This window comes from Hippocampus bargibanti, linkage group LG08, assembly GCF_051943395.1.
Source record: "Hippocampus bargibanti isolate YZ-2025 linkage group LG08, ASM5194339v1, whole genome shotgun sequence".
In the NCBI taxonomy this organism is placed as follows: Eukaryota; Metazoa; Chordata; class Actinopteri; order Syngnathiformes; family Syngnathidae; genus Hippocampus; species Hippocampus bargibanti.
In genome coordinates, this window is record NC_142741.1 from 21,900,140 (window position 1) to 21,918,269 (window position 18,130).

Sequence of the window (18,130 nt, forward strand, 5' to 3'; positions counted from 1 at the left end):
TTAATTACTTCTTTAGTTTAACTACAATTATCATTTTTTAAATATTTCTCTTTTCCCTCAGATAAGAACGGGATGAGTGCTGTGACCATGTGGATTGTCGGAGATTTTCAGAAAGCCTCCGGAAGAAAATTGTTACTAGCTGCGCTACAACATTTGGTACGTATGCAACATCACTTTTGTAATATACAATTCCAGTTTTTAAGACACACCCTGATTTAAAAATAACATATTTCCAGATTCACTCAAGTTCTCTTATAATTTTCATGTTTACTTGAGCAGTTGACTCTGCTGCGACTTGAGTGGAGGAAAAAAAGACCAAAAAAAAGTTTGTTTCATATCTGAATTATTGTTCACTTATATGTATATATAACCGGTTCCAGGCATTTTCCTTTTGTCAAGAACTGAGCAGTAAACTAAAACAATCAACACCTTCTTTTTGTTTTTGTGTGTGTGCTGCCCCAATGACACCACCGGTGCTTGAAATAAACCGTGTGATAGATGCGTTAGATGGGTTCCTTACATCACTACTGTGTGTGTGTGTGTGTGTGTGTGTGTGTGCGTGCGTGTGCGTATTGCATTAACAGAGTACAAGCCCTGGAATGCGTGTGGGGGTGATGGATAATCCCAGCGGAAGGCCTAGCGAAGATAACACGGCCGTCTACCGGGCTATCTGGGCCTCGATCCTCACTCAAAAGAATAAATCCACATTTGAGTTTGTGCAAAAACTTACAAGTGAAAAAAGTCACCAGCTCCTTCTGCAGGGGACCAAGATGAAGGATTTGCTGCTGCAGGTAAAGGACACTTCCAAGTATGCAGTTAGTGGGAATGTGCATTTATTTAATATTTCAGGTGAATCACTTTGCCGTACGTACAGTGAAACATTTAAAGGCAAGCACAAAACTTCAGGGTTGTAATTTCACAGCATCTTCTTCCATGAGTTCATTCCAGAGTCAATCTGTGTTGGCGTAATCTGCTGGCATCCTTGTGCCTCCAAAATCAGCATTTTTCACCAGGGAATGTTTGCTTAACTATTAACATTGCATTTTTGGAGAAAGCCAGCCATTTCAAATACTTTAGATTGATCAATGACTTGTTAAAATATAACTACCATGTGTGGATGGACTGATATAATAGATTTTTGCAAATGTATGAAATTTACCAAATTGTGGCGGGGAAGGTTTCAGCCCAAAGTCACCGGTATACAAATATCAATCATTATATATTATACTTGATAACCACCGTACAATAATACTCAAAATAAAACGACTCACGCTGAATATTTGATAAAAAGGACAAAAGAAAACACCTTTCGACAGCTGTGAGTGTCAGTAAAGATTCAAATTTAGTGTGAATGTGCATGCAATAGGAACACAAAATGCCTGCATTGCTCCTATTATTTACATTGCCATTACATGGCTGTGAGAGAGGTTGAGATGAAACACCTCAGTAATCTTCCTTGATATCAATTACCACTTTCTCAATAGCCACGGCGTCTTCTGGCATCTTTACGAGGTTACGCAGATATGTTTTTCTGCAAACAGCTGAGTGTAGGCTCCACAGGAAAAAAAATGCTCATACAGATTCATTCCATCGTAAATCACAAATAAGATGACTGTTTGTTTTCAGCGATGTTACAGATTTTTCCTCCTTTAAACCCCAAACAGCTTGAGCCAAGCTCGCCGAAAAGCTTCCCGTGCTTTTGCATAGCAGTTACAGAGAGGCTGAGGTCCTCACACTGGAATTGTGTCTATTTGAGAACATGGACCCATTTTTGCATTGAAGTGTCTTCCCAGTTATTCAAAGGAGCTGCCTCTCACTTTATGATGGACAAGTCATGGTTCTTACTCAATTATGGACCTGATGTACCAACAAACTTTGCAACAACTTCACTCCTGCTTGCATCCCAACCCCGATGGAAGCAGGAGTTTGACTGGCAGCTTCTCTGTCACATACTTTTTCCTCCCACATTCCCACTTGACTGTGACTGACTGTGGCAGACTGCACCCATGTCCTCTGCACTTCCCCGCTTCTATAAAGCACAGACTGCAGTGCCATTGCAGCACTGCACATTTCTATACAATGAAATACGCCTCGTTTCCGTTAAGCACTATGGTTTGATTTATCACCAGAACAGTTCAATGTAATAAAGATGATTTATGATGATAATTCATTTAAAAATTCAGATTCACTTGTCATAAATTATTATTATATATATATATATAATATTGTTATATATAGCTATTGATATAGAAGTCTGTATACTGTATTGTGGTGTAACCCTATTTAAAAAAAAGAAAATACTTCCATACTGATAAAACCAGCCACCAGTTGCATGAATCAGATCATCAATCATGCATTAATCTATTTTATAATATCAGCCAGACACTGTGCTTGTTCCCCAATTAAATAAACACAATAAAAGTGACACAGTCCACTGCACTGTGTGACAGTATCTACAGTACAAAATATCGCTGTGATGAAACTGACTATTGGTATTAATATTTGGAAAAAAAAACACATAGTCAGCAATATCCAAGTCGGTGAATTAGTCAAAATAAATAGAGAAATGACGAAATTGTAAGTACAGTAAAGTCTCGTTATATCGATATCGGATATATCGATAGTCCCGGTTATATCGATACTATTTCTATGCACGCACGGGGAAAATTACATGCAAACAGGGTCGGATATATCGATAGTCCCGGTTATATCGATATTTTTTCGGACTCCCTTGAATATCGATATAACGAGACTTTACTGTATTTCAATCTCACTTGTGTGGTCACGATCGTAATTTGCACAAGAAAGCTGAAACTGTCTTCACACTTTGTCTTATTTTCAACAAAGTTCATGTGGGCTCTTGTGTCACACTGTCGTGCTTATGATATCAGTTACCATGTAATGATATTCGATTTCAATTCCAATTTCCTGACAATCAAATCTTGGGCCCAGAAGGTTTATGAAAGCTGTTATGAAAACATTTGTTTCATTCATGTCATATGTTCTTGTTTTAGTTGGTTTATTATTTTTAGGGGGGGGATGCTGCATGATAATAAGAAGTAAAATGGAGATGTTCATGAAGCTCAACCAATTTCCTTGTCAAAAATGTAATTCCCTGAAGCACCTCAGGAAGTAGAATATATATATATTTTTTTTCCCCACACATGCAATCAATCAGTGTCACGGAAATATGTGCATTTCTGAATTTAGCATCAGGCCATTGTATCAGTAAAATAAATGATAGCATTTTGGACATAACTGGAAAGCATAACAGCAAAAGGGAGGGTAATAAAGGCACGATGTGGCCACTCTCAACGATTTGTCCAACACCACTTTCTTGATTTAAGTGCCTTGTCTGGCTAAATGGTGATTGATGAGCCCATCTTCTCATTCCCCTTCTGAACAACCACTCTCAGAATATGTTTAGAAGTGCGTGTGATGCTCCACAGCTTGCGGATATCACGGTGGGCAGTCCACTCACTGTCAGTTTCACTTGATCTGTCATGGGGGCCGGCGCATGGTGCCGGATTTCGGCATATACAGGAACGGGTGAGAAAGAGAATGCATGATTTCAGTCGGCTTTTACTGACTTTTTCGGTCAAACGGGGCAGTTACTGTGGAAATATGAGCCATCTGGTCGTACCGTTTTTGCCACCGTTGTGTGTGAGCCCCTACCATAACGCATGTGACAGCGGGGTTTGAGACTCCCATTTGAAGAATGTCTTCGAGCATAATTTACATTCAGCAGTAACAATAACAAACATCTCTTCAATTAGAGTGAGTTTGAGCAATGGCGGGCAGGTGAGTGGGATGGAAATAGCAATGTAAGGTATAGAAGGATGCATTTTGTTGAGACCCGGAGTCAGGGGATACGAGTTTATTATTGGCTGCCAGACAGTCTTGCTGACTGGATTGTGCTGACATTATTGGTGTTTACCTGTTCTCCTGAGAAGAGGAACGTTGCAGAAACTAATAACCTGACTCCACACACCCCTTTCACTCCCACGCCTAATTTGTTACACACTGAAAAAAATGGCAGAGATTTAATTAAAAGTTGGTTTTTATTAATTAGAAATTGATTAATCTCACTTTCACGCATGCGAGTGCTGACAGCTCAGTCGGTGGGGTTGAAATATCTGACAAGTGCATTGATGCAAGGCATCAAGGCTATTGTGAGGGAAAAAAAGAAAACAAAAACATGTAATGTTGCCCTCCTTGTCATTCATTTATCATTTCCCAGCCCTGCAAATTGCTCCGATATTGTTTTGGACATGCTATAATAGAGAAAAAGTCCTTGAGCTACTCTATTGAATTGTACAGTGCAACCTCAATACAAGCAAACCTTCTTTTTTCCCCCTGCTCTTAGGGGATGAACACCGATGCCTTTGAGAAGAAATTCAACACACTAGAACTAGATTTCATCCGCAGTCAGCGACTCTTCTGCCGGGATGTCCTGAGACTGAGTCCCGGACAGAGAGCAGTCATCAGCAATGGCAGGGTGAGTGTATGGAAAGTCCGCTCTGTGAGAATGCATTCAGTTCTTAATGGTAACCTGAAAGAAACAACTTCTATTTGTATGTTTTAACTTGTGAGGAGTTGCCATGCCAATAGATGGTTGGCCCAATTCAAGGATCATACATTTCCCTTTCTTGAGAGACAGCATATTTTTTTATCTTGAAATCAAAAGGCAAGAAACACGGGCCATCTGGACTTAAGTGGGTAAAACATGGTGTTTCAATCACATTGCATTCAACAAACCCAAGGCATGTAGTGAACAAGACATTTCAAATCCAGATGTCCTCGACTCAAGCCTCCGAGGCGCGGATAGATGAAAACGAGATTGTGCCATGCATCTAAAAATGAAAGGTGGCTCTTTCTAGCACCCCTTTATGTTCTTCACATTTTTTGATGTTCTGTATAAGAGTCATTTATTTAAAGGACAACTGACATCACTATTTTGTTTCCTAACTGACATTAGAAAAACGTTTTAGAGCATTTAAAATACCCAAAACACGCAGTATAGTTTTATTAAAAATGCAAAACACCAATAAAAATGACTTAAAGTGTCCAAAATCTGCAAAAAAATTGAGCTGCAAATTGGTTTGTGACGTCACGCCAAGACGTCTTGCATTGCTGGAGAATCTCAACAATAGCTTCAGATTCGGAGAATATGCTTTCTTGTTACACATCCAGTTATGAATATGATTCAAATAGTTCTGAAGAAGAAAGCATACATGTTTGCAATCGATTAAAGAATTTATTCCGTGTCATTTTGAGGCATCAGGGGTGGGGAATGTCGCACCCAAGGGAGGCAGAAAATGGTGACAAAGCCGTGTAGGGAATTAGTCAACCCGTTTCCACAGGCTGATAAATTCCTTCCATGGAGCTTGGTCGCCCTCTTCTGGTGGCTTTTTGGTGCAACACGAGGTTTTCAGACCAAACAAGTACAGCAAAATACATTGACGTGATGGAAGGACTGCTACAATGTGTCTTTTTTTCAGTCAGGGGCGTTCCTTCAGTGATGTCACGTACGGACTCGTCAACTCAAAAACAAGACTTCCTGAATATTCAGCGCGAGTCTTAAAATGTAAAATATAGCGATATGCGGTGGAATCTTTGTAAAATACGCTTAGTAGAAGTCATTTGAAGCCATTTTACAAATTATGGACACAACTTGTCCGGAGACGTCGGTTGTCCTTAAAGAGCATTCAGTGAAGACACACTGCCAATTCTAAAGTGGGTATCACTATTTGTGCTAAATGTTCAGGTAACACTCTGGACTCCGTTTATGAGCAACATTCATAAACATGAAGTATACTTTATATGTAGAGATAGATTTAAAATGTTGTGTATTTTATATTTGATTCAAAACATGAGAAAGCCTTGCTGGCAAGCACTGCGATGCGACATTTCTTGTAGTTGGTCGCTACCTCAGGGAGGGATCTTGGCCTCTTGTGTAACTCTCTAAATCCTTCCAAGTTTCTTGGCTGCCACTTGAAAACTCAAAGTTTCAACTCCCTCCACAGGTTTTCTGTTGGCTTGACATCTGGAGACTGACTAGACCGATTCAGTTCCGCTTCACTTTCATTTGGTGTGAAAGATGCTCAGGAGTTAATGGGTCCTATTGGGTCTGCCATTTTTTTATTTAGCCACAAATTCATGTCCATGTCAGCAACAAGTAGTGACAATGAGAATAATGAAATACTTTTCCACCAGATGGCAGTAGCTTCATAATGAACTTAAATTGTGGGTACCGTATTTTCCGGCGTTTAAGACACACCCAAAAGCCTTCATTTTCTTCGAAACACCTTAAACAGGTACCATCCGATTTACGACCGGCTCGACTTACGACCACCCGTACTTACGACCGCCAGACCTTATGTTTTTAATTTTAATTCTACGCCTGGCACCGCAATGCGCTAGCTGCCCGGCAGCGCGTACGGCAGTTTTGGCCAGCCAACCAGCCAGCATCTCACTCTCACACAGCAATCGACAGCGTTATGGCGCCGGAGGGGTGAGTGAACACCGACGCCGGCCGCGGTGCGGCCATGATTCGAGCTAAGGAGGGTCGGGTGTCGGCGCTCGGGTGCGCGGGACCGCCGCGACGAGAATGGAGCGAGGGTCCCCCGACGCCAGCCGCGGCCTGGCCACTACAAGAGCCGAGGCGGGGAGAGGGCCACCGGTAGAACAGCGGCGACCCAGACCCACGCCCAGGTCTTTGCAAGTCATTTAGCACCAAGTCTCTAATCAACACTTTGAATGGATTTCGACTTACGACCATTTTGACTTAGGACCGGTTGGTCGGAACGGAATCCGGTTGTAAGTCGGATGTTACCTTTTGGAAAACTTTCATATATTTGAAAACTTTGACAATACACTATTCATTGGGGGTGCGCCTTATACTGCGGTGCACTTTATATAACGGAAATTACGATATATTGAGACAGATCATTGTTTTTGATTGCTGTACCTTTTGTGACGTTTTTATAGGTGGTGTGCTGTGAGATTTTTTTCAAATGAATATGTGGCCTGGCTAAGTCTGGACTGAGTTTCTCTTTAATTTCCCCATCAGTATATTTTGGGTCATTGTGTTTGTTTACCGTCACACCTGTGTCACGTATCACTTAAAGGACAACTGACACCTCCAGACAAGTTGCGTCCATTATTTGTAAAATCACTTCAAATGACTTCTACTGAGCGCATTTTACAAAGATTCCACCGCATATTGCTATATTTTATGTTTTAAGACTCGTGCTGAATATTCAGGAAGTCTTGTTTTCGAGTTGTTGACGATCCCCTAAGTGACATCACGGATGGAACGCCTGTGACCGAGAAAGCGACTCACAATGCAATTTGTGTACTTTTTTCGTCTGAAAACACAGTGCTGATCGCGAAATTACAAGGAAAACTACATAAATAACGCAATGGTGAATCGTTATGTGTCGCAGCCGATTGCGGTAACACGCATAAAGGTGTAAGTTTAAGCAAATTCCCAGCGGACAAATCAGCCCATTTCCAACGGAGCTTGTGCGGCATCTTGTGCATTTTCTGGGCGCTACATTGGAGTCCAGACGGCTCGAATTGATACGGAAGGACTTCTTTAATCGATTGCAAACATTTATGCTTTCCTCTTCAGAACTATTTGAATAATATTCATAACTAGATGAGTAACAAGAAAGCATCTTCTCCGAATCTGAACACTCTGAAGCCATTGTTTTGATTCTGGAGCAAGGCAGTATGTGACCAATAGTGATGTCATGAACAAGAGGACTTGTTCGGACTTTCTGAATCTGTCCAGTTCCGAGCTCATTTTGTAGCAGTTTTGGGACACTTTAAGTCATATTTTTATAGGTGTTTTGCATTTGAATAAAAATATCACCCTGCGTGTTTTGGGTAATTTATATGCTATCAAACGTTTTTCTGATGTCAGTTAGGAAACAAAAAAATTGTGTCGGTTGTCCTTTAAGGCAGCGATATCAAACTCATTTTTTGCCGCAGGCCACATTGTGGTTACCGTTTCCTCTCGAGGGGGCGTTATGAATTTGGGGAAACTATTCGAATGTTTCATCCCCGCCACATATTACATACACAACAAATTAATGAATAACTAGTTTTCAAATCTGAAGTAAAAAATAATGACTATCGTGGTTTACATACAAAAAATTGTAATTTTGGTTCGGACTTTACCAAGCATCATGGCAATGACAAGGTTGATTTGTTTTCCCCGGGCTGAATAAAATCATGTGCTGAGCCAGATTTGCCCCCCGGGCCTTGAGTTTGACACACATGTGTATGGGGTGGCACTGGTGATGGGGCTGCGGGTTGGGGTCACGTCATCTTTGTCTCTTGATATCTGTGACAATTCCAAAATATCACATTTATATATCAAATTGTTTATTTCATGTGGGTTCTACATGTACTTTATTTGTCATTGTGTGAATATAACTAGTGATGTGCACGTCTGTGTAAGCTCTCAGTCGTACAGGAGTGGTCCATCGATGAGAAGGTTTCTTCAGCCGTCATCTGTACTTTTTGAAGTTGTCGGATGTTTCGCCTCATATCCAAGAGGCTTCGTCAGCGAACTAAAGTCTGACTGGTCGTATCGGCCCTATTTATATATCCCTAATGTGGATATATCCCTAAGTGCATGGCGGCACCGGACACAGCTATGATAGGTCCCTACTCTTAGGTTGGGGGGAGCAGAGGACCACTCCCTGTGGCCCCACTGATTGTTCCTACATTCCTGACTAACGACCGACACCTTCAAAAAGTACAAATGACGGCTGAAGAAACCTTCTCATCGATAGTGACGTGCATTTTGCTTCACCCTAAAAACGAATTAACTAATAGGGGTGAAAACAATTTTTGTGTCACTACTGTGTTGCAACATTATTCTGGTGTGTGTGCGTGTGTGTGCATGTGTATCAGATCCTCGGGCCACTCGATGAGCAAGAGGAATTCACTGTCGAGGATTTCCAATTGCTGGACAAGATTACTCGTAGCAGTTCTGCTGAGAAAGTCAAAGCCCAAGTTAAACTGATGGGGATGAAGCCAAAGCAGTAAGGGTTTTTTTTTCTCCCCCATTTTATTATTTTCCCTCAAATCGTTCATGATGGACGCTTGAGAATCCCATAAAGTGTATGCCCTCCTCGCTGTCATAGTATGATTTGAAAGAATACATCTCCTTTTTTTTTGTCTCAGTACCAGCGACCTGGTCATGAAAGTCGACGCATTGTTGGCTTCAGCGCCCAAGGCAGAGGTCAGAAGGGATGTGAAATTCCTCAAAGAGAGCCACAGGTGAGCCCTTTCGGGAAAAAATAAAATGTACATGCGACAACTTGGTATACACATGTTAAACGTCACTTTCCATTGATTTTGGTTGTATTCGGTAGCCTTGTTCCATTGCTCTCCTCAGTGTGCTGCAGCTCTCACCCCGTGAAAACGAGGTGTTCTTTGATGTGGTGGCCATTGTTGACCCACTTACCAGGGCAGCGCAGAAGATGTCCCCCTTGCTGATTGTAAGTTATCGTCGCTGTCCAATGAAAACCGTGTAGATCACTTGTTTTTTCACCCCCAAGGAGCAATAAACATCAGTTTTACTGTGATTTCATAAAAATACGCTGCAAACTCTGATAGCCAGTTTGCGCACCCAAAGCGTAGATCTTTTCACGGCTGCCACACTATCCAGTTGTATTGATCTGCATTACAAAAAAAAATGACAACGCTTCGAATTGAGAAAATGATATCAGTGGTGAAATCAGTGAAATATATTGAAATTGAAAATTAAAAACTGTGAAAACTTTTCTATTCTTCAATTGGCTGGTGATGGACTAGAGGGTCTTCCAGGCCTCTCACCCAAAATCACATGCAACCATAAAGAAGGGAATGCTTTTAAACATGCACGGGTGGATAGCTATAATTTTTAATTGTCATCTTTTTTTTTTCCTCGGCTGATAGCCTAGACAAATGACGTTTATGGTGGCTGGCTTGGAGCAGTGTGATAATTAGAAATTGCCATCGTTTTGAAGATGGAAAGACGAAAACATTTTGGCGCTGTTTCAGTTTTTGAGACATTATATCACAGTGCTTGAGAGTCCGAACTAACTTTTTTTTCCTTGGAGCGTAGCCCCCCCCCCACCTGTACGTTTGCAAACTTGAAATTGACTTGCCAAGTAAATGTTCATGTCCACTCGTATTCATTATTTTACTGATAGATGGGCTACATGTTTTGAAGGAATTTGATGGCAACAAAAAATATTAAATTCAATTTTTATTCTATTTAAAATTGCATTTGCGCATCAAAATGTTACTTTCACTGTCATGAATTTAAGGGGAAAACTGGCCTTATTGTGGGCAGTCTGGATCCACAGGTATTGTTTTAGGACTAAAACCGACACCACAATTTTCATCAACACATGGGTCTTCAATGTTATTTTTTTTAATGTTGAACCATTATGGTTATGCGTATCGTATTTTCGGTGTATAAGGCGCACCTTTCCATATATAAGGCACACCGGACTATCAGGCGCACCTTTAGTGATTGACATTTTTTTCGCAAATATTACATATAAATGTATAAAGTTTTCCAAACATAAGGCACACCACATTAAAAAGGCACAACAGTAGAGGTTGAGGTTACGCACTACTTCTGCACGGGGAAATGGAGTCGGCGGCTGCTGACAGTAGTTGCAAGACCTGTTTTGGTTCAATTTTACTTCACATATAAGGGACACCTGCGTATAAAGCGCAGGGTCATCTTTTGAAGAAAATGAATGCTTTTGGGTGCGCCTTATACACTGGAAAATACTGTACAGTAATTTGATTTTTTTGGGAGGGTACTTTGTGTAGAAATGGAGAACCACTGACTAAGTAGAAATTCACTTTGCTGCATCCACCTCTGTGGAATTCCTTGGTGAGGTCAAACAGTGTTGACCGGGTTTGAATCTACGCTATTTATGTACATAGCTGTACTGCCTACACAACTTCCAGTGGATACATCATAAGTCAGTTCATTCTAAACTTCACTTTACAGCATAAGAAGTCAAATAGAGTTTGAATGTTTTAATCAGACTTTGTCAGAGACCAGTGGGCTTATTTTGTGGAAATCCACCACAGATGGCCAGTCTTAATATGAAAATATGACTCACTGTGTTCAGGCAGCGAGTGAATAACGTCACCAGACATTTTTAGCTGTGTACTCTTGGTCTAGCACTGCAGTGTACAGGAGAAATCATAATGGTGGCATATTGTATTGATTTACGGTTATGATTGAGGCAGCCCCGTGCAGAAAGCCACTGACCCTTTGTTGTTTTGTTTTGTTTCTTCTTATATTGCGTATATATTCTGAAGAGCTGTAGCTCAATTGGTAAGGGCTTGATTGGAAGTGTTTGGCTTGGGGGCTGGAAGGTCATATCGATCTATATCCACTTACCAAAAAAGCCCAATATACGCCACAGACATAAAATTTGCAATGTCTGAGTGGCTGGCTTCTGTCAATTGGATTGGATTGGATTGGATTTGCCTTTATTAGTCTCACAGTGGAGAAATTTACATTTCACAGCAGCAAAGTGATGAAAGGAATTTCAATTGCTACTAGAAGTGATGCTGCGGAGAAATAAAACATGCATTTCCACGGTTCTTGTGTATCCTGGAAAACCTGGAATATGACTAACCAATTTTCCAGTTATTAAAAGTAAGGGGGAAAAAGCAAAACTATCCTAAAAAGGCAGAATTTGTGTCTTTTTATTTCTGCGTCGTGAGTCAGCGCAAATAGGTTAAACGGGCAAGTCTTTCCTGTTTTTAGCTGCCTCAAATGCTTCTGTCCAGAACGGCGCCTGACCAAATGCAAATAGATTGTTCTCTGAGGACAGTTCCGCTTACCATAGATAGATTCAGCGACTTTTCTCAACCAAGTGAAAATTGACAGTATTTTCTCCAAAGTGTCAAAACAGCGGACTTTCAGTTCAACAGTGCTGCTCTGGCACTGTGATCGAGTGTGACATTTTTCTTCTCTGTCTCCTCTGTTGAATGACAGAGAGCTGTAGCGGGCGCCCCATCACTTTAGGTTGTGTCCTCAGAGATAAAATGCATCTCTGATTCCAGGACAGCCACAGTGACAGTGACGATGGCTTCAAGATAGCAATGTTAGGAATGTTTCTCACAAAGAAAGTGTGATGCAAATCGAATAATCCTTTCGAGAACATAATATAGGTTGTTTTTATTTTACCGTGTTTATGACATGGAAGCCTGTTTTTTTTTTTGCCTTTGCTTCTTAATTTTATCAGTCTATTTTCCTCTGTGGCCTCCCGTAGGTGCTCAGTCAAGTGGTCAACTTAAGGCTGCGGCTGTTCATGAATTGCAGGGCCAAGTTGTCTGAGTTGCCCCTCAAGAGGTAGGCTCGGCACTCCAGCTGTAATTAGGTGCTCCCGTTAGGCTTGTTTGAGTGTCCTCGGACTGTTCACTGAGCATCTCTGCCTCACTCCTCCACTCCACGAGATTAAACTGATGCAATCTGCTTAATATCGTCGCCTTATTGCTCTGGGCCTGCTCTTGCATCTCTGAGCAAATTGCACTGCCATGGGGCAACATAACAGCCCAACAAATCAACAACAAAAAGACTGTGTCTTGTAACTTTTACAGCACCATGCATGCGAGTTACTGTGATTTTCAAAATACTGTGTTGAATAGAAATTTGCTTTGGTGACACATGATATAAGTTGCCCATATCCACAATTTCCATATAACGAAAACGGAATAAATTTTCAGTATAAAAGTATAAAAGTTTATTGAAAAAAAATGAAAACATGTTATATCGGAATGTCTGTACTTCAGTTATATTTGACTTCACTTTAAAAATAAAAATGAAATTAACATCACAAGGGATGGCACCTGTGTGTATGTGGAAGTTTTGACAATTCATGTACGTCCGCAGCTTTTACTCTTATGTGTTGGAGTCTGATGTCACCTTCTTGGCCAATGACACGATGTCTGCCGGTCCGATGGCCCGCTTCACGGAGCTGGCGGAAACTCCACTTCTCACCCTGAATATGATAACACCAGAAGGCTGGATGGTGCAAGCCCTCCGCAGCCCCTATGACTTGGATAACATCCACCTTCAGGAGGTATACCGCTGCCCCCGTTGGACCTTTATTTGGTTTCACCTTTAGTGGATCATTTTTGTTTGTGTGCTCTTCAAAACCGCAATGTCATGACAGGTGAGTGGGACTGTAACAGCAGAGTATGAGCTTGAGCACCTCTTGCTCGAGGGCCACTGTTTCGACCTGTCGACCGGCCAGCCTCCTCGTGGACTGCAGTTTACCCTGGGCATGAGTCGAGACCCTATCATGTATGATACCATCGTCATGGCTAACCTGGTCAGTGACTTACTCCATTTCAGGATTTTACCAAGGCTGAAAATTACGTTGTGAAATATATTCACTGTGGCGCCTCTGGTTTATATAACTGGCAAAATTTCAATAAAATATGATCCTGTATACACATATTCAGTTAAAGGAGAAACTAAAAAAGACTGCTGTTCCAGAGGCGCTGGCCATAATGGCTGTATCCAACCTGGGACCCATTAAAAACACTCGTGTCAGAGGAATTCCGGCCAGGTTCCGTCTAATTTTCCATCTGTCTGAGCATTCACACTAACTCACTGAGCATTCCTTCGACCGCGGTGAGCAACATCAGGCATGTACACAGCCCCCAAACCAGTATCACGCCTTTCCAATACCTCTGATCATAACAAGGTACCTGATGTATGTCTGCTATCGAGAAATATAGAATTATCTTTATATCAAAATAAAACATGTCATCGAATGGAGATTAATATGCAAATAAAATCGGGCCAGGTTCGCTACTTTTATTTGAACGCAATGGCTAGTTTAAGTGTAATTAAAAAATCCAGTCTGTATAACTATAGTGACACATATTCCATGTATAAATAATGGAAAACATGTCATTTGATAAAACTAAACAAAACAAAAAAATAAATCCTAGTCACATGACCGTTGCCATGCACGAAATAACTTACTCAATGGGCTCATAGCCTAGGTCCATATTTGGACTTCCTGATTAGGCGTTGACCGTTCGCCGCCCGCAGCCTCTTGTCTGTGGTGAGTGTGAATGAATGTGTGTCAGTGTATGCCTCAAACCACCGTTCAATTTAGTGGGCACCCTCATTCAAATAACTGAAACAATAATGGAAGTGAGAATAGTCCGGTGTCCTGTTTATAGGTTAAAGGGGGGTGGAAATGAAGGAATGGGTGTAGAATTGTAATCTGTGTGTGTGTGGTGCACACCAGCTAAGTGGGTGAGACTAGTACGCAATTGGTCATGTGGTTGCTTGGAGGGAACATTGACCCCAGGTGATGTGGAAAAAAAGATCAGACAGACGTAAAGTCTCTTTAGACATTCAAAATGTGTAAAAGAACATTAAAATTGATCCTGACCTAATGCTGTCCCTGTGTGTTAAACCAGTGTAATATGAATAAAAAAAACCCTGGATATGATCTGGTATTCACTTTTGTGCTGTTTTGTCAACAACAGGGTTATTTCCAACTGAAAGCCAATCCTGGAGCCTGGCTGCTCAAGCTGCGTAACGGACGATCACAGGACATCTACCAGATTCTGTCGTGAGTTTTCACTGTCATATACATACTGTATCTTATCCTTTATTATTCCCCTGTTTCCTACGCATTTCCTTGTTTTCAGAAGGTCAGGTAATAATAATAATAATAATAATAATAATAATAATAATAATAATAATAATAATAATAATAATACATTTCATTTATAAGCGCCTTTCTCTCAAGGACGCTTTACAGTCACAGGATATTCTTTCTGCGGGTGAGCAGCGGCAGCCACATGCGCCAGCGTTCATGAGTAATTGGGTGTCTTCAGTGGATCCCCGTCAGCATTAAGGGCTGTTTTTAGCTGCCAAAGCCCATCGCTATGGTAACGTGGGGAGCTGCTGACACTTTCTGGACTCAAGGTTTTGATGAGTGCAGGGAGTTGTGCTATACACAGAAGGGGGTGGACGAGGCATGTAGGAGGAGCGGGCTGCTTTTAAAGAGAAGACATGGGCGTGTGGAGGGAGGAGTGGGGGAGGCAGGGGGTTGTGATTCAGCTGGTCGCCAGTCATGCCATACAATATTCGGTGTGCGTTGGAGGCAGCAGAATGCCTTTCAGGTGGTGAAGCGTAGGTGTCAGAGGATGCGCGCGTGTGACATGAAAACGGGTTGGTATTTGTCGAATTTCTGTGATCAAAGACAGGCTGTGATCGTTCTGAAAACCGATACTTTCCCAAAGAAAGTTCGAGCCCTTTCTATCCAGGTGATAATAGCCCAAATCTTACTCATCGGTAGCTGTGTAGTGCGCAGTCTACTAGGTCCTCCATTGCACACAACCTCATTGGATCAGAAATACTCTCCACTTGGGCATGGAAGATTTAGGAGACACAGGAGCCTCTGTTCCTGTGGAAAATCATATAGGACAAGTCCAGATTTATTCCCCAATCCTCCAGGTGAAGCAAAAGGGTGATGTCATTTTTCACCTTGGCAGTGTCATTATTCTTGTGGTTAGCGGGCGCTCTGCTCCGCTTTGGTGGCTGATCATAGCTGAGTGTCCGTGCGCCCTTTCGTGGTGCACCTCCTGGCCCTGACATCTATGATTGAGATGGGCTTCTCTCCACTCCTCACAAAAACCATACAGGTTTCCACTGCCTTTTTACATGTCCCCAAAAGCCGAGGGTCATGTTGCCCAAAAAAACATCACTGGACCAGACAATTTGTGCACCCCAAAACGAAGCTTTTTGTCAAAATTATTCCGAAAAATAATTTGTATTTTGTAACCTATTATAGTTCTCAATGTCTTACTCTGCATCGTAGCCTCTAAGTCACCATTAGGCTCAGTGGATAGCACCTGCCAAAAAACACACTAGTGGCCACGCTTCAATTCAATAGCTGTGAAAGGCCAGTGTTACACGATCAATACTGCAAAGACATTTTCATTAAATCAGCCGTGTTATACAGTGCAGATGGGAAGTTGTAATGGATATAATACAGGCTGTTTCTTTATAATGATGTAGGGTAATGAAGTTGGTCTTAGTGTCGCCCTTGCTGCCGACTGCCATCCACCAGAATAAAATAATAAAGAGAGATCAACTATAACAGAGGAATCAATGCAAATTGAATGAAACCTTACTATTTTACAAAAAAATTAACAGTCATACGAGTATATTAATAAGTTAACTGCTGCATAATAAATTAGAAAAAAAATGTAATGTGCAGTCTAATTTCTATCAAGTCTGCTTGTATTTACAGTAACTACACATTTGATCACATCATGATTGTATTGTATTGTATAGAGCAGAGAACTCATTGCAGATTGCAATCAAATTAGCTCTCTTCTGTTTTATGTATTGAATTGATATTGTATAGCTTACTATAATGACTGTTTTTGATAATTATTCAGAAGATTTATTTGAGGTGTATGAAAAGAATTTGTACCAATTTACCAACTTAAGCCTACTTATATCATGACAATTCTTTCTATGCTGATATTGTCATGTTCAGTTTTTGTGAAAGTAACAACAATAATAATTTTCATTTATTTGATAGGCACGATGGAACCGATTCCCCAGCAGATAACAGCGATGTTGTTGTGTTGCTGAATAGCTTCCACAGTAAGATCATTAAAGTCCGGGTGAGTCCATTAAAAAAAAAAAAAAAAAACAATCCGTAACAGTTAACAGTATACGGTGGAACTTCTAACTTTGCTGTATGACTTCAAAGTTCTCATTCCAAAACGACTTTTCCATGTTGGAGTCCCGTAAAATGAACGAACCCACTCCCGGGACAATGCTGGAGCTATTACAAACATTCCGTCTCATCTGGCAGTATTTGAATCCACATTGAAACTTCTTAAATGTTAACAGCAAATCTGTAATTAAACTGAAATAAAGTCAAACTACACACCCTTGAAGACAATTAATAAACAATTGCTCAGAAAACATTTTTTACTTCATTTGTCGTATTTCTCGTAATGAGAAAAACTTGAGCAGTTTTTGTACACCCAATACTGACATTGTGTACTTAAATAATCCCCAGATATTGACTGTTAATGGATACCAAACAGTGTATGAAATGACAATAGAAGAAACAGTTTTACAATACAGAAAATATGATCCAGAACAAAGAAGCAGATCACTCCTGAACTTTAATGAGCAACCCTCGGACTGTAAACAGTTAGCTGTAAAATAGCCCTACAGTATCTGAGGTAATGGTAAACACGGGAATTAACAGTTGCATAAATGTTTATCTCGCAAGGATAATTTACACAACTTTAAAATGCTATATAATAGTGTTATACAAGAAAATGGCGGACAGGGGAATTAACAGTTACATAACTATTTGTTTAGCTCACAAAGATGCAGTATAATTTTCATAGACTGGAATGCACTCTGGAGAAAGAACCTCCAATGCTCTCCTTGACTTGTCCTAACAGCGAGGACATTATTTTCATGGGGCACTAAAATATAGTTATATTGGTTTACAAAGTTACAGCTTACCACGGAGTAAAAGCAAACAAACAAATACATAAATAAACAAATAAATAATTGCAGTTTCTCACAGCCGAGTGAGTGTGAGTAGGGTAGCAGTGTACTACAAGAGTGTGACAAAATCTCCGCACAGGATAATATATAATCTTGACTGGTATTCATTTAAAAATGTTAATAGTAATGAGCCCACCAATGAATCATTTGTCTCCATATTTGTTTATTCCTCCCTAAGTCTCACAGATTTGACGACGGTTTGAAATCCAACTTTTGTTTCACTTTGAGGAATAATTAATCAAGAGGATGCCGGTGAAACTCCAAAAGTTGTGTCACACATTTTCAGCTTTGTTCAAATTTGACTTTTGTTTATTTTTATAGGTGCAGAAAAAGGCAGAGAAGATGAATGAAGATCTTTTAAGTGAAACAAGTGAAAGCAAAGGCCTGTGGGATTCCATTACAAGGTGTGGATGCTAATCGGTCACGTGTGATGTTAGTCTGACACAGGATGAATCCCACCCCACTCCATCCTTTTTTTGTCAGTTGACTGGCAGTCCTTCTTTTCAGTGATAC

The 18,130-nt window shown here is 40.8% G+C and overlaps 1 protein-coding gene across 3 annotated transcripts in view; it reads left to right on the top strand.

Moving 5' to 3' along the window:
* uggt2 (UDP-glucose glycoprotein glucosyltransferase 2) overlaps window positions 1-18,130 on the top strand; it is a 43,878-nt gene that overhangs the window by 13,037 nt on the left and 12,711 nt on the right. For all 3 annotated transcript variants that reach the window (XM_089003329.1, XM_089003330.1, XM_089003331.1), the window contains 12 exons: window positions 62-156; window positions 585-791; window positions 4,367-4,498; window positions 8,929-9,059; window positions 9,202-9,297; window positions 9,416-9,518; window positions 12,312-12,391; window positions 12,932-13,121; window positions 13,215-13,373; window positions 14,551-14,636; window positions 16,623-16,707; window positions 17,939-18,021. In XM_089003329.1, coding sequence (XP_088859455.1) covers window positions 62-156; window positions 585-791; window positions 4,367-4,498; window positions 8,929-9,059; window positions 9,202-9,297; window positions 9,416-9,518; window positions 12,312-12,391; window positions 12,932-13,121; window positions 13,215-13,373; window positions 14,551-14,636; window positions 16,623-16,707; window positions 17,939-18,021 — 1,447 coding nt within the window. The remainder of the gene's footprint in view (window positions 1-61; window positions 157-584; window positions 792-4,366; window positions 4,499-8,928; window positions 9,060-9,201; window positions 9,298-9,415; window positions 9,519-12,311; window positions 12,392-12,931; window positions 13,122-13,214; window positions 13,374-14,550; window positions 14,637-16,622; window positions 16,708-17,938; window positions 18,022-18,130) is intronic.